Source organism: Polyodon spathula, chromosome 2 (assembly GCF_017654505.1).
Source record: "Polyodon spathula isolate WHYD16114869_AA chromosome 2, ASM1765450v1, whole genome shotgun sequence".
In the NCBI taxonomy this organism is placed as follows: domain Eukaryota; kingdom Metazoa; phylum Chordata; class Actinopteri; order Acipenseriformes; family Polyodontidae; genus Polyodon; species Polyodon spathula.
In genome coordinates, this window is record NC_054535.1 from 62,973,143 (window position 1) to 62,996,492 (window position 23,350).

The 23,350-nt window shown below is 39.3% G+C and overlaps 1 protein-coding gene across 5 annotated transcripts in view; it reads left to right on the top strand.

The window, feature by feature from the left end:
* Positions 1-23,350, top strand: part of LOC121299022 (complexin-1) — a 42,838-nt gene that overhangs the window by 14,822 nt on the left and 4,666 nt on the right. For all 5 annotated transcript variants that reach the window (XM_041226477.1, XM_041226485.1, XM_041226468.1 and 2 more), the window contains one exon: positions 8,812-8,987. In XM_041226477.1, coding sequence (XP_041082411.1) covers positions 8,812-8,987 — 176 coding nt within the window. The remainder of the gene's footprint in view (positions 1-8,811; positions 8,988-23,350) is intronic.

The following is a 23,350-nucleotide window of genomic DNA, read 5'->3' on the forward strand; positions in this document are numbered from 1 at the left end:
TTAGCTAGCTTTCAATGGCTCCCATTCCTCTCCTCTCACTCGCAAACTCAATGCCCTCTCTCAACTCTTTCAATTCTCCAGCCATCAGGTCCTGCTTCTCTCTTTCAGACTGTCATCTCCACACACACACACCCCAAGTCCCTCCCTGTTCCTCACTCATTGGTCCAACACTCATTGGTCCTATCCCTGACTGGTCATTTCAACCTGCTCCGACCCCCCCCCCCCCCCCCCTCAGTGACACAGTCACACACAGGCACAGCTCTAAGTCACACAAGCACCAAAACACACAGAGAATGCCAACATATCTGAACAAGAATAACACAGTTTACAAACACACATTATTTACAGAGTACTCCCACCCCCTTCCCCAGTCCATAATCAGGTCCATTCCCACATTGTCTTGCAAATCAGCTGCCCTCCCACCACAGTATGTATTGTATTACAGTCCACATGTCGTCGCTTTTGGAAAGTGATATTTTCAGAATCATATCGTTCTGAATTAAAATACTACTTCTGTTGAAAATATGGTACTGTACCAACAAAACCAACTACTGAAATTCATAGGTCACTTTTTACATTTCACATAAACACACTAACATTTTCAAGACAAAATGCAATTTACCTGGGCTGTTATCAAGGCCGTAGCAGCTATGAGGCACCCAAGACACGGGCCTCATTTAAAATCATACTAATAATTATTTATTTCGGGTCTCTTACACGTTACTTTGCCGCAAAATAAATGCATTTCACCCCTCGTATGCATACATTAATTCCCAAGTCCCACTGATGTCTGTAGCCTCTGTGCTCTTCAAAATATTTTTACTGTCATTGCAGACTACAGCGACACCATACGAATCAGTTCATACCACCATAGCTGTTAGCTAAACATGTTCGTAGTCCGCAGTTTCGTGAACCCAGCTTATTGATGTTCCTATTCTAAACCACTAGTGGAAGCGGCTTGTAAACCCAGTTTATGCACATTCTGACAATTATTACAATAGTTTAGGACCCAGGTTGTGAATATTATTTCATAATTTTGCATGGGGGTTTGGGGGCATGCCCCTGTACCTTATTATACATGAATATGCTTTATACATTTAGGGCCTTCTGTGGTGTGCCACAGCTGGGTCCTGAGACCCAAACATTTGGCTCTGTGAATAGGCCAATACACAGTGGAAATTGTGTGTATAAATGGTCGTTTTGTGTTTGTCAAGCATTGTGCAGGTCGACATACTGTATACTTAAATTGTGTCTGTTGTACTTATGTTGAGACTGTATAGCCCCCATGTGGCAGGCTGGTGAGTGGATAGAGGCCCAGAGACAGTCTGGAGTTCAAAAAAATAACTATTTTATTATAAACACAAAAATGAAAGGGCACAAGGGCCAAAACAAAGCAATTTAAACACAAAATAAAGCAAAAATACACTCACAAAAATAAAGGTTTCCAGGCTGTGCAATGCCTTCACTGGATTCAAAACATTCAAAAATCACAAACACCAAAACACCAACCTGCTTCCTCAGCTCCCTCCTCCTAAATGAAAAGCAGAGGCCTCCTTTTATGTCAGGTGGCTGGGCGCTGATTGATCGTTAATTAAACTAATCATCTAATCAACCCCAGCCACCTGAACACAATGAACCAAGGCAGGTAGGGGAATTTAACCCCATCCCTGCCAATTTCTAAAGAGCAGAGCTGTGCTCTGCCACACCCCACTTCTCGTCTTTCGTGAGTGGCAGGTGTATAGACAGTTGCTTTGATTTGATGTACTGCCTGTATTCCAATTTAATATCTATTTAAATTATATACAGAGTTTCTGTTTTGGGGGTTTTATTTCTGATGGCTATACCTGCCTATAAATATGTTTTTGCTGACTGTTGTTATTAAAAAGTGAAACGACTGGATTCATTAAGACTTCTTAATTAAGGTGGTAGAATAAAATTAATTGCTCTGCATTTTAATAAGATTAGCCTAAAATTATAATTGTTATCCATGCAGTGGTATCAATATTGATTATCAACACCCTGAGTATTACAAACTAAATAGAAAGCAATGCTGTTAGTCCTTTCTGCATTGTGAATTCCAAAATAATATAATAAGTAGAAACAGATGGTGTAGCCTATTAACACGTAAACATTTTTCACTGTAAATTCACAGAATGTAAATTTCTTAAAAATGATCTTGCCATTTGTCCTCAGTACATGCAGTTTCCTTATAGTAACAGACAGCAGATTGAACTAAAAATGGATTTACAGTTAATTGCTGGGTTTCCCAATTCTGCTGGTGCTATAGACTGAACCAGGGGTGTGCAATTTTTTAAACGATAGTTGTTGTCCAAGGGAATTTGCTAGAAAAATCTACTTGTCCTTCTTAAAAATCTACTTGCTCCCTCCTCGTCACACAAAACACACAAAAAAGTAGAGTATAACTTGCAGGATTGGTTTTATTTAACAATGAACACAGTCAATTAGTGATTAACAGGGGCAGATTTAGCTTTCTAACTTGACTCGTTCACTAAATTCTTCACGATACACAAAAGGTTCCCTGTGACCCCACCTCACCTCAACAAATGTATAACATACTTTAAGGAAATGTTCCTTTCAGTGCAGTTTGGAACACATTGGCTCGTAAATTTGTTTTAACTCTTTCTCTATAAGCTGAAACCAACTCCTGATGTTATGATAGGGTTAGGTGTTTTAGTTTGTTGCATCACAGATACAAAATCATTGCCAACTATGACTGCTGCTTTGTGGAATTGTGATTTTTCTTGACGTTCTTGCAGTTTTGTAACTGCTGAACCCCAGATTCAGGTTTCTCTGCATTTTGTACTGTCTTTCTACCAAAATGCATGCAATATTTCCAGTAGGCTTGTCACAAAGACGACCGGAGTGGGGGGGCGTCAGACCAGAAATAAAAACCAGGCAATAAACGACAGAGAGGTGGAGTTTGGTGGAGCTGAGCGAATGGTTTCGCTCAGCGTTTAATGAGTGAACAGAACAGTAAATAAAAAGGTTGTAACAAATGCAGCAAACGGCTTCATTCTCTCCTCTCCACACCCATTTTCCACTCGCCGAACACACAACCACGAGTGGGTGAAAACATGTTGCATTTATGCAGCTGTACCGAGATTCGATTGCTAATCAATCATTCAATTGGAGTCGCGGTACAACTGCACGTGAATTAATAAAGTGCAATTCCCCGCTCACATCTTATTACTTTTTACTTGCACGTGAAGTGCTGTGCAATCCTCGTGCCTAAATACAAATGTACATTTTAAACACTCGTGTTTACACAGACCCGTTTATATCCCATGTACCAATGACTATACACCAACATTAACACACAACATATAACACAATACACACAGGAGTGGGCACTTTTCCACAAGGCTCCATCAAATTCAGCAAAGACAAAATATGTTTTTTCTTTTGTTTATTTCTATTATAGTCCTCATATAATATCCTCCTGATGGCTAACTAACTTGCTTGATTTTTTTGAGGATGCAACATCGATAATGGATAATTGCAAAGCATATGACATGGTTTATTTAGATTTCCAGAAAGCTTTTGACAAAGTCCCGCACAAAAGATTAATTCTCAAACTGAACGCAGTTGGGATTCAAGGAAACACATGTACATGGATTAGGGAGTGGTTAACATGTAGAAAACAGAAAGTACTGATTAGAGGAAAAACCTCAGAATGGAGTGTGGTAACCAGCGGTGTACCACAGGGATCAGTATTAGGTCCTCTGCTATTCCTAATCTACATTAATGATTTAGATTCTGGTATAGTAAGCAAACTTGTTAAATTTGCAGACGACACAAAAGTAGGAGGAGTGGCAAACACTGTTGCAGCAGCAAAGGTCATTCAAAATGATCTAGACAAGATTCAGAACTGGGCAGACACATGGCAAATGACATTTAATAGAGAAAAGTGTAAGGTGTAAGCTAGTTTGGAAAATATTTTTTGTCAGGGAAAGTTTGTCTTCAAATGCTTCTAAAAGGCAAAATTCACTTTTTTTTTTAAAACAGCCCAACAAGTACTGTACACACTTGACTACACAGACTCAAATAATTTTATTAAATATACTCTGGTGTTTGTTTGTTGTTCTAACTGTACTAGATTGCTACATTTAAATGTCAGGTTCATGCATTAAGAAGCACTTTCACTTATTTGTAGACGGTGTGGGTGGCATAGACTGCAAGCAGAGTTTTTGTGTTCACACTGAAGAGGCGTGAATATTGACTCCGCAAGACGGCAGATTTTAGCATAGCAGGAGCAGGGAAAAAATTGACCCATTCGACAAATTAAAAAGCTATTTTAATATGTCAGCCAGCAGTAAAATGTTGTGAAATGGCATGTAAATGTTGAGGGGAGGGATGGTGGGTTTGTATGTAAATGTTGAGTGGTGGGGATGGTGGGTTTGTGTGTAAATGTTGAGGGGTGGGGATCGTCGGTTTGTATTTAAATGTTGAATGGTGGGGATGGTGGATTTATATGTAAATTTTGAGTGGTGGGGATGGTGCGTTTGTATTTAAATGTTGAGTGGTGGGGATGGTGGGTTTGTATTTAAATGTTGAATGGTGGGGATGGTGGATTTGTATGTAAATGTTGAGTGCTGGGGATCGTGGGTTTGTATGTAAATGTTGAGAGGTGGGAATGGTGGGTTTGTATATAAATGTTGAGGTGTGGGGATGGTGGATTTGTATGTAAATGTGGAGGGGTGGGGATCGTGGTTTGTTTTGCATTTTATTTGATAGATACAAACTACGGTGTCAAGAAGTGCAAAACACAAAAAGAAAAACACATATTATTATTATTATTATTATTATTATTATTATTATTATTAATTAATAAATAAATCAAAATATATTCAGACCATGCCGGAATTAAAACTGCGATTGGAGCTGTTTCATAATATGCTGAAGAGTTTTACCTTGTCCTGGAGCGCAAATATATATATTGTAAGGGCGGGTGCCACAGCTGCCACGCGAGGACTTTCTACAGATCACTGGGCTGGGGAGTTTCCGCTCTGGATTGGCTGAAGCGATCACTGCCTCCCTTCAGCTCCCCTATAAAAGGGTCTGGGAGCTGGAAATTGTTTAAACTTGTTATTTTGGTCAGTGTTTTGTGTGCGAAATAAAGCCAAGTGTTGTACTTCTAGAAGCACTGTTTTCGTCTCCTTTTTGACATTGCTACATTTGGTGTTAGCATTGGGATGTGGCGACCAGTCAAGAAGGAACCTGGGGAGGAGCCATCAGACCAAACAGCCAGAGGGGTGTGAGCCATCAGACCCTGGGCGTCCATCCAAAGGGGGACTGGTGCCAGTGATCCCAACACCGCATCGTGGCAGGAAGAGCTGGCCAGGGACCAATTTGTGGAGGAAGTCGGGACCGGAGAACTGCGGGCACAAGTGAGACTCTTCTGATCCCAAAACCTCCGGGAAGTTGTGGAACTGGTGTACTAGTGGGAGATGGTCTGGGCCACAGAGCGGCAGGGACCTGCGGGACTGGGTCCACTACAAGTCCGGACCCCGCAGATGGAGGCAGAGGAGGCTGTTCCCTGTGAGGGGTCGCCTGACTGGCTCCCAGAGGTTGTCGCTCTTATCTGGGCGGTGCGGGACACAGCCCAGGAGTATGTCAGCGACCACCCCTTCTGTGCTGGAGATGTGGACAGCCTGGCCATCTGCGCGCTGAGAGTGTCCAGAGAGCCGCCGTGCTGGGAAATGCCAGCAACCTTTGGCCGGTGTTAGGAATCGTGTGGTCAGACGTCTTGAAAAGGCATCAAGGGAGACCGTGGCTGATAGAGGGGACCATTGCCCGGTTACGGACTGTGACGGGGGAGCTGATGCCGATGGAAGGAAAAGGAAAGCATTTGACATGGTTTATTTAGATTTCTAGAAAGCTTCTGACGAAGTCCCACATTAAAGATGAATTCTCAAACTTAACGCAGTAGGGATTCAAGGAAACACATGTACATGGATTAGGAAGTGGTTAACATGTAGAAAACAGAAAGTACTGATTAGAGGAGAAACCTCAGAATGGAGTGTGGTAACCAGTGGAGTACCACAGGGATCAGTATTAGGTCCTCTGCTATTCCTAATCTACATTAATGATTTAGATTCTGGTATAGTAAGCAAACTTGTTAGATTTGCAGACGACACAAAATAGGAGGAGTGGCAAGCACTGTTGCAGCAGCAAAGGTCATTCAAAATGATCTAGACAAGATTCAGAACTGGGCAGACACATGGCAAATGACATTTAATAGAGAAAAGTGTAAGGTACTGCAATAAAAATGTACATTATAAATATCATATGGGAGATTCTGAAATTGAGGAAGGAATCTATGAAAAAGACCTAGTCTTCCTCTAGACAATGTGAGGAAGCTATAAAAAAAGGCCAACAAGATGCTCGGATATATTGTGAAAAGTGTTTAATTTAAATCAAGGGAAGTAATGTTAAAACTGTACAGTGCAGTAGTAAGACCTCATCTTGAATATTGTGTTCAGTTCTGGTCTGCTCACTACAAAAAGGGTATTGCTGCTCTAGAAAGAGTGCAAATAAGAGCAACCAGAATTATTCTGGGTTTAAAAGGCATGTCATATGCAGACAGCCTAAAAGACTTGAATCTATTCAGTCTTGAAAAAAAAAGAAGACTACACTGTGATCTGATTCAAGCATCCACAATTCTAAAAGGTATTGACAATGTCGACCCAAGGGACTTTTTCAACCTGAAAAAAGAAACAAGGACCAGGGGTCACAAAGGGAGATTAGACAAAGGGGCATTCAGAGCAGAAAACAGGAAGCACTATTTTACACAGAAAATTGTGAGTGTCTGGTACCAACTCCCCAGTAAAGCTGTTGAAGCCAACACCCTGGGATCCTTGAGATTCTGGGATCAATAAGCTACTAACAACCAAACCAGCAAGATGGGCTGAATGGCCTCCTGTCGTTTGTAAACTTTCGTATGTGCTCCATGCGCAACCATTGCTGGTAGTGTCACATGATCTGTTTAGTGTGTTGATATGTAAATAAATTCTGTTCACTTGTGGGGTGGGCCGTATCAACTTCAACCTCTGTCTCGACCTCCTGCTTGTCACTCAGCTGCGAATGCACACGCCCACATGGCAGACGGCTACTCTGCCACAAGCATTAATACCCTGTATCTTTCTAAACAAGGGATTTAGGGGAGTTCCGTAATATAAATCTGAATCTCAAAACAGTAATTGTATGAATATAGTAATTGTTACAGCTGTGTATAATGATATTTAAAATAGGATTCATTCATCCGAATTTTTACATATCCGCCCTCACTTTGGTTCGCAGTCAGATACGCAAAACTGTCCTAAATATGTGCATATGAGTGCCTTATTCAAGAGTGATAAATCAGAACTTAATTGTGTGTGGAAACATTCTAAACTCTTTGCGTACAAACCATTTAAATAATGTTTTTACACACGATTAATAAGTATAGCCCTGGAATCAACTCCCCAGTAATGTTGTTGAAGCTGACACCCTGGGATCCTTCAAGAAGCTGCTTGATGAGATTTTGGGATCAATAAGCTACTAACAACCAAACGAGCAAGATGGGCCGAATGGCCTCCTCTCGTTTGTAAACTTTCTTATGTTCTTATGTTCTTAAGTTTGGGTGTTTGGGTGTACTTCATGAATATGATCATCAATCAGTAGAAGACTGCCATATTAATATGCAGCAGCAGAGTACTTCATTAATATGCAAATTAAATGCATTTCACACAACGAATTGGAAACTGTGGCAAATCTCTTGTTTTAATTAGAATTACTAAAGCATAAAACAGATGCTAAGCTTACAAATGTGCCAAAAGTTATAGAAAAATCATAGTCAGAATGAACTGCATCTCTTTTTGTAATAAGGGAGGACATAATTCTATGTCATGTTCAGAAGAGACAAAAAAAGTATGAGTTAAAAAAAAGGTAATACAAATTAAATTTAATTTAGTTGTAATATAGTGTATTTGAGGACTGTAGTTTGTTTTTCCTTAGGTGGGTAAAATTAAAACTAACTCTGAAAGAGAATGGGTTCATTTGGAGCATTCATTTTTGCTTTCAAACAGACCGAGGGTGACAATAATTTTCTAATCTGGTCTCCTGGCTTTTCATGCTGTTATGTTTTTGAAAATGTTTTTGCTGTTTGTTCCCTACCATCTCCTGACAAAGTGGTGATTGGATCCATCCAACTAAATGTTGCACACAATCTAGTACTGCCTATTTAATTGTATGGCTGTCCTAGCAAAACTTGTGCTGATCATACCTGCATCCTCTGTAAACAATACTGACATATTTGTTTTCCAGGCAAATTGATTTTATTGTAGTTATATTATAAACAAATGTTAAGTTGACCCCCATGCTCTCCTATTTTTCTAGGTAAAATTAGTTATACACCAGGAAAAAAAAAAATTGAAAGCTTTGTATGGTTGCTTTAGATTAGTTGTTTAAGCATTGTCCTACTAAATGACAATGACATATTGATTTAAACGTGATGAAAACATTTTTGTGCAGTCAATAGTTATATCAGAAACAATGGTGTTGTGCCTTTAGTTTCAGAAACAGGGCTGTTAAATCCTGCTTGATTACAAAAACAGTACTGTACATAGATAATGATAATGAAGACAATAGCAATGTTTTACAAATTAAAAGTGGAATTAATATCAGAATTCTGATAGCTTCGACACTGAGACCTTCTTAACTATCTGTGTAAGTGTTGCAGCACTGCAGCTTTATGTTACTTTTAGCTTATTTGAATAACAATTTTGTGTTGTGTTTTACTTTATTCTATAGGGGCCACCAAAGACATGGGGAAGATGTTGGGGGGTGATGAAGAGAAAGATCCTGATGCTGAAAAGAAGGAGGAAGAAAGACAGGAAGCCCTTCGGCAGGAAGAAGAGGAAAGGAAGGCAAAATATCAAAAAATGGAAGCTGAAAGGGAAACGATGCGACAAGGCATTCGGGATAAGGTAAGGACACTTCTTGCTACAATTTACCACAGTAAGTTTATACTGTACATACATTATGGAATGCATTTCTTTTCGATAAGCCCTTATGTTACACAAATTGAATTCTTATTTATATTGGTTACTCCCATTGGGAAAGCAAAGACTGAATCAACTGGAGATTACCTTGCTGCTCGTGGACATGGGGCAAAGAATACATGTATCATAACACGTCAAAGTGGACAGAGAGGTGTGTTTCGATGCCAGATTTTGCTTGTACTTTTTTCAGAGTGGTCAAAGTAGGTTGTAAAAAAGTTTGGCATGATCTGCATTGATCAGTTAATCACATGTATGATAGTTGGTTTACATTGCAGTATTTGTATCTGTATATGTCAAAATAGTAAGCACTTGCAAGGATACTAAATTATTTATTGATGTATTTCTCCGTTTGAAGGAGCACACACATTCCAGGATTTAAGAAGCATTTTCATTTTATTGACCCAAATAATCAGAAGTTACACTTTTTCAGCTTAATCATTATCATTAGAAACAATAATGAGGCAACAACTTTTAGTGCAAGAACAGTTCAAGCACAGACACACACACACAAACAAAGTCCCAGCACCAACCCTTTGTTACAGTATATTCAGGGTGAAAGCAAAAAAAAAAAGGAAAACAATTTATGTAAACATATATTTCATCTGTTAGATGTAATCAGGCATGTGGCACTGAAAAACAATGCAAGTACTAATTTGGTAATCTAGCTACAAATTCAACCAAAATAACACGAATGTTCCTAATCTAGGAACAATTTAAAGCAAGCGTCTGCCAACAAATCCATCAAGATTAAAACTGAAACAGAACCATCAGATCACTGTTCAATGTTAAATTGATTTGTGGCCATTGTGTGTTATTCGAGGAGCAGGTGCAGGGGCTCTTCCCTAGTTAATCTAGCCAATCTATCAATTAATCTCCTTATTTAAGGTATGGGTCGAACACTCATTTTCATTTTCTGGTTTCTGCGTTTTCCACCTGCCCCTCCCACCTCCTTCGAAAAGCAGCACCGCCTCTTCAACGGTCTCCCTCTGGGGTCAGGTGACGTTCCCTTCCCAACCTTAGGCCCAGCCGAGCTGGTGACCTCCGAGAGGAAGGCTCTCCAAGAACCAGAGGGGAAATCTAACTTAACAATCTTTCTATCATTCAAGGTTCCCCCGGGGGGCAGCATACATGCTCCCCTGCCTTGGAGGCCGATTGGTTTGGTCTCCTCAGAGAGGGCAGCATCTCTCTGAGCCAGGGGGCAACCCTGCACTTTCTCAAATCTCTCTTTTCTATCATGTGTTCCCCTTGGGGGCATGTGACAGTGAAGGCTGCAGTGGTGACGTCAGACCAGGAAATGAAAACCAAAAACACAGGACGTACAAATGAAACTGAAGCACTACGGCACTCAGTATTTTATTAATAAACAAAAATAAACAAACAGTTTATACAAAACACAAAAATAAAGGGCACACTGGCCAAAGTAAAAATAAACACTAACAAATAATTCTTATTAAAACTAGTACCTTGTTTACTGGCTGGTAGCATTCACTGTTATTTCCCTAACTCTCTCTAATACTCTCCTCCTCTCTGAGCCCGGAGTGGGTCTTTTATGCTGTGGGTGGAGCCTTAATTACCCAATAAATAATTACCTTATTAAGACTCGAGCCACATTCCCACAAGTTACTTAGGATGGGGGATTCAATCACATACATGCCAACCACATTTCACCGGTCTCAAATAATAAATAACAATATTAGATGGCTTTCGTCCATCCACACAAAAATACAATGTATAATAATAATAATAATAATAATAATAATAATAATAATAACAACAACAACACATAAATAATAAAAGTTTGGGCACTTTGCCACAGGGCAGCATACACGCTCCCCGGCCTCGTTCTCACCTCTGAGTGGACATTTCCTTCTCCCTTTCAGAATTCCTGTTACCTCGCGTGGCTCTGTCTCAGAAGTCTGGCCATGCCAATCTCCCGAAGTGTAGGAATTCCTTGTTAGTCGGGGTATCTTCTGTTCTTCTCATCATTTTTCCCTTGGGGGGAAGTAATGGTTGCTTCCCAGCGTTGGAGGCAAATTGTTTTGGAATCACGTCTGTGAGGGCAACTCTCCATGTAATCACAAGCACAGAATTCCTATTTCAAGTCCCAGGGCCTACCCCTCCCAGCCCTTACTCCTGTTCCGTGAATATATTTTGACACCATTATAGCCAAAAGACATGTTTGTAATCAACAGGAACAGGATATCTAGTGACAAATTTTACTAGACCTTGATGTAATATGAAGCTTTTTTTTTTTTTTTTTTAATACATTTATAACACTGATTTCCTCCATTTGGTCAGAATGTTCCAATGCAGAAGACATGTGTACAACAGGATTGATCAGTATCTTAATTGAACTAAGAGCCAGCACATCTAGTGAAATATATTTAAGATCGAGTTTCTTTTTATATATCCTGGGTTATGTAGGTCTATGGCAGAAAGCTATTACAAAAGAGTAACCTCTTTAACTATTTTTAAATTAAGGGTTGAATTGAAGTCTGTTAATTTTGTTTATTTTGGCTTTGTGTTTCAATATATTTCTAAGTCAGTTTGTGTTATAAACATTAGCTATTGAAAACTAATGAAAACAAAGTATTAGAGTAATTGCTACTGTTAGTTCTTTTTTTGTCTTGTAAGAGCTCCCTGGTAATCAATATATCTCTTTCAGCCAAAAAGTTTGTACATCTGATCAAGTGCAACATGTGAGCAGTTGCAATGCTTAATTAAAGAGCCCCTGGATAATAATTTACCAACTAATTCATTTTCATCCATTTTTAATCAGCAAACATTTTAGTCATGGTACCATTGTACTCCATGATTGTTTCCAGCTGAGTTCTATAACCATGTTTTGAAACGTGGTGCAATTTACCAATCATGGGCTGGCAACGATTAAACATAATAAATAATGGTTAGACATGAAAAAATACATGTATAAATCCAATACATTCAAACTTCTGAAATGGTGCCATTTGCGAAGGTACGGGCATCAATAAGTGACCACTATCTCAGTAGAAAATGGTCCAAGATCACCATGCATTTCACATAGGCCAGGAGCAGTGCTCACATTGAAACAGTGGCTACCATCCTGAGCTTTAATTGAAAGAATGACATGGTAGTAAAATGTGTTCATTTCTTCCTGCCACTTCTCCCCACCACAATTGGGAATCACTGTTCTTAAAAATGACTGCAGTTAATGATCTTGCAATGCTCGCTTGTCTTTGATATCCGTGTTGCAATCCTCGGCTGCTTTCATCACGGCACAATGTTTCTTCTCTGATATCCATGTTGTAATATATGTTGCCATTGCTGGTTAGAATGTGTTCTTCTGGGATTTCTGTAGGGTAGTACAAAATCAACTATAATGTTATTCCAGTGGGATTTTCACAACTGTGTTGTACAGTAGTTAATTTAATTTGAAGTCTGTCAAAATCTTTGCCTCTGCAGGGGAGAACTGTTGTTCCTGGAGACTGGCAATACAATGGGATGAACATCATTTGAATCTTTAGATCATCTGAAATAGACATATCATCCTTCTGTTTTAATTGAAATAAATAGAATTAGAAAATAATGAGTGCGAACAGCCAATCAGCTTCCAGATCTAGTGGGCTTCTATTTTGCATCGATGCCCGCTGGAATGTTGAAGTGCTTAACTGTTAATTAAATTTAAAATCAATCCATCCATAAAGACATTCTAATCTAAAACAAATCTGATAACATAAACAGCTACTTAAACATACTGTCTGTCACTGGTCTTGAGATAAGCGAAATTATATGTCTTTGACGGGACACCTCAGTAACTATAGGCCAATCGCCAACCTACCATTCTTAGATAAGGTTCTAATGAGAGTTGTTGCAATTCTATTACAAAAATTTCTATCTCTTAAGGGTATTACTTCTTCTTGATCTGTGCTGCCTTTGATACTGTAGACCACTTCCATCCTATGAAATCATCTTGAAGGCACAGTAAGACTGTCTGGCTTTGTCCTATCCTGGTTCAAATCGTATCTTTTTGATAGGTTTCAGTTCATCTCTATTGGGGAGGTAAAAAATCAGCATTATCAGAAGTTGTCTGTGAAGTTCCACAAGGATCCCTTTTTGTTTGTTTTCATTATATATGCTACCATTAGGTGACATTATCTGTGACACAGTGTGAACTTCCATTGCTATGCTCAAGATACCGAGCTAGGGATGAAACGTTTTTATAGTATGATATGTCATTATTACAAATATGTGATAAAAAATGTTAACGATATGATTAATTATTTGCTAATCGTAGAAAACAAAACAATAGTCACATATTCACTAAACATGGCTGGAAGCAGAACAGATGCTTTTCTCTCCAAATATGGGTAAAATCATCGGTGTGTACTAGGGCTGCTACGATTAAACCACAAATCTATTTTTTGATCTATTCCATTCCTCATTATGTACATGGATGTAAATACTGCATAATTGATTCAATAATTACATTTTTGTAACGTGCATAATTAATAACATTATTTAAGTTTGTCAACGAAACTGCGCTGAAACTGAAACTGCCTTGCAGACAAGCAGTGGGTGTGCTCTTCTTCGCCTGCTCCTGTTAACTAGCATCCGAGTTAATGGTCCCATCCTAGCAGCAAATCAGTTTTTAAAATTATTTGTTACTACGCCCCTCTGTGTATTCACTGTGCACCCCCCCCCCAAAAAAAAACAAAAAAAAAAACACAACCACGCAACCTTGTATCAAGAGCAGGACCAAAGGCTTATATTCCTGGCAAGCAGCCTGTAAATAAATTGTGCACATTGGGGGGGGGGTACTGTATATAGTTTGCACTGCTTTGGAGTTTCAAAATGAATTGTTATATAATGACTATTTTACAATATTCAATAACATTAAAAATAAATAATTAAATGATCAGTGATGTTAAACGCATCGGAGTAAGGATCAGCTAGCGGATATGGAATTTGTGGTATCAAATTCAAATCAATGTATTATTATGAATAATAACAGTGACTGCTGTGAATAGTGCAGCTGGCAACAAGGGAAAGACCTTGTGACAGCATGGAGAGACAGCTGACAGGAGGAAAGAGACCCCATTGGGGCTGGCAAGGGTTAGCTACCCTGGTTGGCAGTATCCAGCTCTGTGTTTTCAAAGGTAAACAGGATGCTGGAGACACCCACCCAAGGCTAAAGAGAAAAATACCCCTAGAGTCTGTGAGATTGAATGCTTAGTTAGAGAAAGGAGGCAGTTGAGGAAGCAATGGAGAAGAGAAGAACAAAGTCAGAAGGAGGGTCTCAATCTGTTACAAAGGGTCATAAAAGATAAGCATGCAACATTGTGCTGAGCGCCTATGGAAACGCTACAAAAAGAAAGAGTGTGCAAGAAATAACTTTTATAAAGATCCATTCAAATTTGTAAAGAACATATTCATCAGTGAGAAAAATGGCACACTAAAATCATCTAAGTTTGAGCTGGAGAGATATTTGGAGGAAACACATACAGATTCAAAAAGACAGGACCCTATGTTAATTCCTTCAGACATCCCACCTATCAATCCACATATCAAATGAAGGACTGTGCACCTAAGTGGAAAGAAGTAGAGCAAGCTGTGAAAAAAGCAAGGGCATCATCATCATCTCCAGGGCCTAATGGAGTTCCGTACAGAGTGTACAAGATTGCTTCTGGAATTCTACAAATCCTGTGGAAATTGATGAAAGTGGAATGGGAAAAATAGGTTGTACCAAGAGCATAGCACCGAGCAGGTGGAGTCTTTATACCAAAAGAAAAAGATTCTACAAGCATCAGTCAGTTTTGTCCTATTTTCCTATTAAACATAGAAGGCAAGATTCTTCAGCATTTTTGCTCAGAGATTGTCAACCTACCTATTAAAGAACTGCTTCATTGACACTTCAGTACAAAAAGCAGGCATTCCAGGTTTCCCAGGATGCTTAGAACACATCAGCGTAATCTGGCAACAAATTCAATCAGCAAAAAAGGAGAGGAAGGAGCTCCATGTGACATTCCTGGATTTGACTAATGCAAATGGTTCAGTGCCACATGAACTTCTTTGGGCAGCATTTGATTTTTTCAGCGTACGGATGACAATAACAAATTTAGTGAAAGCCTACTTTGGAGATTTGCAATTTAGTTTTTCAACTTCAGAATTCAGCACTACATGGCAGTGCCTAGAAGTTGGAATAATGGCAGGATGTACTATTTCTCCACTGGCTTTTATCATGGCAATGGAATTAATTAGGGCATTAAAATGGGTAATGTGAGGAGAGCGCTTAGTTTCTGAAATGCCACCAATTTGAGCATACATGGATAACATGACCACCATGACTACAACAGTAGCCTGCACTAATCCGTTATTTGGCAAATTAACCAATAACATTGAATGGGCCCGAATGCAATTAAAGCCCACAAAATCAAGGAGCATCTCTATAATTAAAGGTAAAGTAGTAGATAAAAGGTTTTACATTAATGGTGAGGCAATACTAATACCCAGTCTCTGCTCTAACCGAGGAGTTTAAGTGCGCCAAGGTCTGACTGGAAATGATATTAGTAGATTTAAGTGACAGATGCATAAGGGAGGCAGCACCTGTGTTGAAAACTGGAAGAAAGTGGGCTTCTGGAATGTGAATACGACCAAGTTCAGCATGGAAGAGGGGGTCTTGGTCTTAGTTCAGCTTCTCCTACATGGCACAAGGCAACCCCAGCTCAATGGAGGAAGCTGGTAGTCAATGAGCTACAAAAGCAGGAGGAGAGGATGAGGTGTGTAAAGGCTGTTTCCTAGGCCAAGCAGGGAGAATGGATGAGATGGGAGAGTGTGGAACAATGCAAGATTGGCTGGCAAGACCTATGGACAATGGAACAGAGCAGGATCAGTTTCCTCATCAGATCAACATGTGATGTTTTCCCATCACCACAGAACCTAAACCTCTGGGTGGGTGAGGATCCCTCATGTCCTTTGTGTTCATCACCTGCAACATTTTAAGGCACATATTCACAGGATATAAGGTGGGCCAAGGGCGGTTTATTTGGCGCCATGACCAGGTGCTGCGATGTTTGGCCTTAGCATTGGAAGATGAGTGTAACCTGACCAATAAGTTTAATCAAAGCATAACACACCAAAAGACAATATTCCTCTGTCCAGGAGAGCAACCACCAAGAAAATGTATTAAAACCAAGCCTCGTCCAAGACAACTGGAAGCTGCTAGAGACTGGAAAATGCTTGCAGATGTTGGTCAATGGCTTATTTTTCCACCTGAGATTGCCACCATTAACCTTCGACCTTTGTCTTGTGGTGTGGATCAGCACACCTTGTTCACATGGTAGAGTTAACAGTGCCTTGGGAGGATGCGATACATGAGAGGAAGAAACTTTGGTGTGCTCACTTAGCTGCTGAAGCAGAACAGCAAGGATGGAGAGTCTGGGTTTACCCAGTGGAGGTGGGTTTTGGAGGATTTCTGGCACTCTACAACCCGGTTTCTCAGAGATGTCAGATTCAGTGGCCAAGAGTTGCATCGCATGGTGATGAATTTATCTGAAGCAGTAGAAAGGAGCAGCAACTGGCTGTGGTTGAGACAGAAAGATTCTGGCTGGGGATCTCAAGTACAATAGGAGAAAGCAAAGCTGATGTACAGGTAAGTAAGCTGGGCTAAGTTGAGTGGGGGATGGAGGGGGGTGATGCTGGGACGAGCCCTCTTGAGATGTCGTGGGCTAGTCGATGAAAGAGGATGGAAGGTGCCCACTTGAAGAACCCAGAGATATACCCTACTTAGCTCAATCCATATGGTTGTCATGCTGATGTGCTGGGGAGACCGCACTATGGTTAACAAGATGCAATGCAATTGCAAAGATGCAATGCATGATACTCCAGCTGTCGCTGAATAAAAAATAAAAATAAATGTTTTTTGTAAACTCATGTATAGTTTATATAGCTTACATTCCAAAGTACTGTAATCTGTTTGGAAGAAATATTTTAGTAACACTCCTGTAATATGTTAAACTTGCTAAGCTTGTTGCGAAAGCTGTGGTTTTTATTTTGCTCTTGACACTACCAAGGCATAATTGCCCCTTGCATTCAATTGTTGTGCACAAGCTTTTACTTAACCACAGTGCTATTAAAATAACTTCACAGGGAGAGGAATGCACCGAATATGTATGGTGCAATCAGATATTTGTTAGAACGATTATATTTTGTGTGTCCCGTTAATAGATTGCTATTTTGAGGCTTAACTGACAGCCCTAGTGTGTACTTTCACTACAAAAAAATATATAGCAGGGAAATACAGTCCCATACACTGTACATCCAATCCACAGAATGTGGCGAAAGCACAACAACGAAAGCAGGAAAACTTCAAACATGTCAAATCAACAAGATCACTTTAATAATGTACTTTTTTCCAGTGCGGCGCCCTCCCTATACTGTCCTCTGGCTATTGTGCCACCAGAAAAACAGGCTACCTTGGGTAAAATTGATAACGGTATTGAAATGTGTTTTCTTAAAATTATAAGTGAAATAATGACAAAAAATGAATTAAAAAAGTAATATGCATAAAGAACATCATGCCCATACTGCTCTGTTCCATATTTACAGGTTATATAGTACAAAATAATTTATTTTGCAGACTATTTAAAAAAAAAAAAAAAAAAAAAAGAATACTTAGCAGTATGTGTGTAAAGCAAGTACTTTAAATGTATTGAAAAAAATACTGATTGAAAAATGGAAAAAAAAAAAAAAAAAAAGCTTGCAGTGCCATTTTGACAAGGTATCATTTTTTTCAACTATGAATGATGGTACAAGGACAATTTCATTAAGATTATTTTTTCCACCTGTGTGCTAGTGAGTTTTTTCATTCTTGATAGTCTTGCTCTTTTTTAAAGTATGTAGCTTCCTTTTGTTGAAGACCATATCCCACGGAGAGAATAACTTGTATTTTTCTTTTTATTCAGTTAAAAAATTAATTGAAAAATAACCACTACTGTTGTGATAATCAGTGTATTGTGAAAGAGTGGGCTCTCAACTATTCGTATCGTGGAAATTTACTATTGTTTCATCCCTATACCCAGCTATATTTGTCCATAAAGCCAGGAATTTCTTGTGCCTGTGTGTTATTAGCTACTTGTCTTACAGACATCAAGCATTGCATGGCACAAGATTTTTTAATGTTGAATTCAGATAAAACAGATTATGCGAGTGGGCTCACAGAACCAACTAATAGGAACTGTGAGACTACATGAGCTTGACCCTTGCAGTCTCTCATCAAAACTTAAACTAGAAATTTAGAGTTTAGGGGTCATCCTGATCTCTCATTTGAGGCTCACATTAGGGAAGTTACTGAAGTATCTTTTTACCATTTGAGAAATATAGCCAAACTTTGATCAATTATTTCAGTATCTGATGCAGAGAGACTAATGCATGCCTTTGTTTCATCTGGAACTGATTATTATATGCACTTTTTTCTGGTGTCCCAAAACGTGTGGTATCCCACTTATAGCTTGTTCAGAGTACCGACTTAGAATTCTGACTAAAACCAGGATAAGTGAACATATTATCCCTGTTTTGGCCTTTTTACACTAGCTCCCTGTGCAGTATAGAATTGATTTTAAGATTTGGCTGTTAACTTACAAGGCCCTGAATAGATTAGCACCTAGTTGTTTGAGTTACTGACCCTGTATCTTCCAAACTGCACTCTGAGATCACAGGATGTGGGGCTGCTGGTTATTCCTAGGGGCAACAAAAGCAACACGGGAGGAGGGAGAGCTTTTCCTTGTAGAGCTCCTAAATTATGGAATGCTCTGCCTTTGTTTGTTAGGGAAGCTGGGACTGTTACAGTTTTCAAGTCAAGACTAAAAATGTGCTTTTATAAAATGGCTCTCTTACCTTAGTGGGTTTTATTGTAACTTTAAAATTGCTGCTTTTGTATTATTATGTGTACACGGTTATTTAAATGCTCTGACTGTGGCAGTTGTATGTGCGAAATGCTATACAAATATATTTTGATTTGTTCTTTTTTTTTCTGCTATAAATGCAATATCAGTGCCTTGCAAAAGTATTCAGACCCCTGACCAATTTTCTCATATTACCGAATTACAAATGGTACATTGAAATTTCATTCTGTTTGATATTTTATTTTAAAACACTGAAACTTAGAATCAATTATTGTAAGGTGACATTAGTTTTATGTTGGGAAGAAAAATAAAAAAAACTGAAATATCATGCTTGCATAAGTATTCAACCCCGTGCTGTGGAAGCTCCCAGTTTGCACCGATGAAAGAAATTGCCCTAACGAGGACACTATTACCTTACCATTGGCCTCCACTGTGGAAGGATCGTTGGTAAGGCTGTGAATCTGAAGGAAAATGAAGACCAAAGAGCATTCTAAAGAAATTAGACATAAAGCAATACAAATGCATAAATTAGGTAAAGGATACAAAATAATATCCAAGTGTTTGGATATCCCAGTGAGCACAGTTGGATCAAAAATCAGGAAGTGGAAGCTGCATCACACCACCCAGGCACTGCCAAGAAAAGGCCATCCCTCAAAACTCAAACAAGGAGACTTGTGAGAGAAGCCACAGAGAGGCCAACAATCATTTTGAGGAGCTACAGAGTTCAGTGGCTGGGAGTGGAGTAATGGTGCACCAGTCAACCATATCAAGAGCTCTGCATAACACTGTCCTGTATGGGAGGGTGGCAAGAAAGAAGCCATTACTCAAAAAGTACCATCTGAAAGCACGCCTGGAGTTTGCCAGAAAGAGTGACCCAGCTGCGATGTGGGAAAAGGTTTTGTGGTCAGATGAGACCAAGATAGAGCTTTATGGCCAAAACTCAAAGCACTATGTGTGGCGCAAACCTAACACTGCCCATTCCTCAAGACACACCATCCCTACAGTGAAGTATGGTGGTTGCAGCATCATGCTGTGGGTATGCTTCTCATCAGCAGGGACTGGGCATCTTGATACAATTGAAGGAAGGATGGATGGAGCAAAATATAGGAAAATACTGCAGGAGAATCTGCTTCAGTACACTAAAAAACTGAAGCTTGGGAGAAAATTCACCTTTCAGCAGGACAATGATCCCAAGCACAAGGCCAAAGCAACATTGGAGTGGCTCAAGAACAAAAAGGTGAATGTCCTACAGTGGCCGAGTCAAAGTCCTGATCTCAATCCCTTTGAGAATCTGTGGCACTATTTTAAAATTGCAGTCCACAAGCGTCGTCCAACCAACCTGAACAATCTGGAGCAAATCTGCCAAGAAGAATGGGCCAAAATCACTCTGACACTGTGTGCAAAGCTGGTACATATTTACCCTAAAAGACTTAAAGCTGTTATTGCGGCGAAAGGTGGCTCTAGCAAATATTAATGTGTGGGGGTTGAATACTTCCGCAAGAAAGATATTTCAGTTTATTTTTCTTAAATATTTGCCGACATAAAACCAATGTCTCCTTACAATAATTGATTTTGAGTTTAAGTTTCAGATGTTTCTGTTCTACAACTCACCTAGCAAAGAAATGCAAGAAAGCTGTTAAATGCATAGAATGCGAAAGTGATAGCCACAAGACAGCTCTCCACCCAGGACCCGTTCCTTGAACCTCCAAGGCCTCTGCTACTGCTTCAGAACATGATCAAGAGGGCGAAGCAAGCACGTCTGCTGTCACCTGACTTAATTGTTCTGCATTAAAGGAGATACTTCTCCATACACACTCAAAACATGCACTAGAGTAATGGAGAAGAGCAAATGGCTACCAGGTAGAAGCCATGGATTGAAGAACAATTCTGACTCTTCCCACTGTCATTGAGTGCAACCAGATGCCAAATGACAGGTTGGAGATCCCTACACCTGAAGTAGCATGGCATCATCACCATTTGAAATCTATAGCTACTCAGGATCCCAGAACTGGATTCCCAGGCTCAGATTCTCCTACTGCTGAGGAGAGACTTCCTGCAAGTCCACAATATGCGCCAACAGCTCAATTGTCCCCACTGTGCTCCCTACGCATAGAGATATAAGAACATAAGAACATAAGAAAGTTTACAAACGAGAGGAGGCCATTCGGCCCATCTTGCTCGTTTAATTGTTAGTAGCTTATTGATCCCAAAATCTCATCAAGCAGCTTCTTGAAGGATCCCAGGGTGTCAGCTTCAACAACATTACTGGGGAGTTGATTCCAGACCCTCACAATTCTCTGTGTAAAAAAGTGCCTCCTATTTTCTGTTCTGAATGCCCCTTTGTCTAATCTCCATTTGTGACCCCTGGTCCTTGTTTCTTTCTTCAGGCTGAAAAAGTCCCTTGGGTCGACACTGTCAATACCTTTTAGAATTTTGAATGCTTGAATTAGGTCGCCACGTAGTCTTCTTTGTTCAAGACTGAACAGATTCGATTATTTTAACCTGTCTGCATATGACATGCCTTTTAAGCCTGGAATAATTCTGGTCGCTCTTCTTTGCACTCTTTCTAGAGCAGCAATATCTTTTTTATAGCAATGTGACCAGAACTGCACACAATATTCAAGATGAGGTCTTACTAGTGCATTGTACATTTTTAACATTACTTCCCTTGATTTAAATTCAACACTTTTCACAATGTATCCGAGCATCTTGTTAGCCTTTTTTATAGCTTCCCCACATTGTCTAGATGAAGACATTTCTGAGTCAACAAAAACTCCTAGGTCTTTTTCATAGATTCCTTCTCCAATTTCAATATCTCCCATATGATATTTATAATGTACATTTTTATTTCCTGCGTGCAGTACCTTACACTTTTCTCTATTAAATGTCATTTGCCATGTGTCTGCCCAGTTCTGAATCTTGTCTAGATCATTTTGAATGACCTTTGCTGCTGCAACAGTGTTTGCCACTCCTCCTACTTTTGTGTCGTCTGCAAATTGAACAAGTTTGCTTACTATACCAGAATCTAAATCATTAATATAGATTAGGAATAGCAGAAGACCTAATACTGATACACCACTGGTTACCACACTCCATTCTGAGGTTTTTCCTCTAATAAGTACTTTCTGTTTTCTACATGTTAACCACTCCCTAATCCATGTACATGTGTTTCCTTGAATCCCAACTGCGTTCAGTTTGAGAATTAATCTTTTGTGCGGGACTTTGTCAAAAGCTCTCTGGAAATCTAAATAAACCATGTCATATGCTTTGCAATTATCCATTATCGATGTTGCATCCTCAAAAAAATCAAGCAAGTTAGTTAGACGCGATCTCCCTTTCCAAAAACCATGTTGACTGTCTCCCAGTACCCTGTTACCATATAGGTAATTTTCCATTTTGGATCTTATTATAGTTTCCATAAGTTTGCATATAATAGAAGTCAGGCTTACTGGTCTGTAGTTACCTGGTTCAGTTTTGTTTCCCTTTTTGTGGATCGGTATTACTTTTGCAATTTTCCAGTCTGTCGGTACCACCCCTGTGTCAAGAGACTGCTGCATGATCTTGGTTAGCGGTTTGTAAATTACTTCTTTCATTTATTTGAGTACTACTGGGAGGATCTCATCCGGCCCAGGGGATTTGTTTATTTTAAGAGCTCCTAGTCCCTTTAACACTTCTGCCTCAGTTATGCTAAAGTTATTTAAAACTGGATAGGAACTGGATGACATGTGGGGCATGTTGTCAGTATCTTCCTTTGTAAAAACTTGTGAAAATTAATAATCATTTAATATATTTGCCTATTTTTTTTGTTCATCTACGATTTTGCCATTTGTATCTCTTAAACATTTAATCTCCTCTTTGAATGTTCTCTTGCTGTTGTAATATTGGAAAAACATTTTGGAATTGGTTTTAGCTCCCTTAGCAATGTTCATTTCTATTTCTCTCTTGGCCTTTCTAACTTCCTTTTTGACTTGCATTTGCAGTTCTGTGTACTCTTTCTGCGTACTTTCTTTTTGGTCCTTTTTTAATGCTCTGTAAAGTGCCTTTTTTCTCTGAATATTTTTTTTAATTGATCTATTAAACCATTTTGGCAATTTAGTTTTACATTTAGATTTGTCTACTTTAGGGATGTAATTGTTTTGCGCCTCTAGTACTACATTTTTGAAGAACAACCATCCTTCTTCTGTGGGTGTTTTCTCTATTTTACTCCAATCTACTTCTGTTAGTCTCTGTTTCATACCTTCATAGTTTGCTTTTCTAAAATTGTAAACCTTAGCTTTAGTCATTACTTTTGGGGTTTTAAAAAACACTTCAAATGAGACCATGTTGTGGTCTGAGTTTGCCAGTGGTTCTCTGACCTCTGTTTTAGTTATTCTATCTTCGTTATTTGAAAAGACTAAATCAAGGCATGCC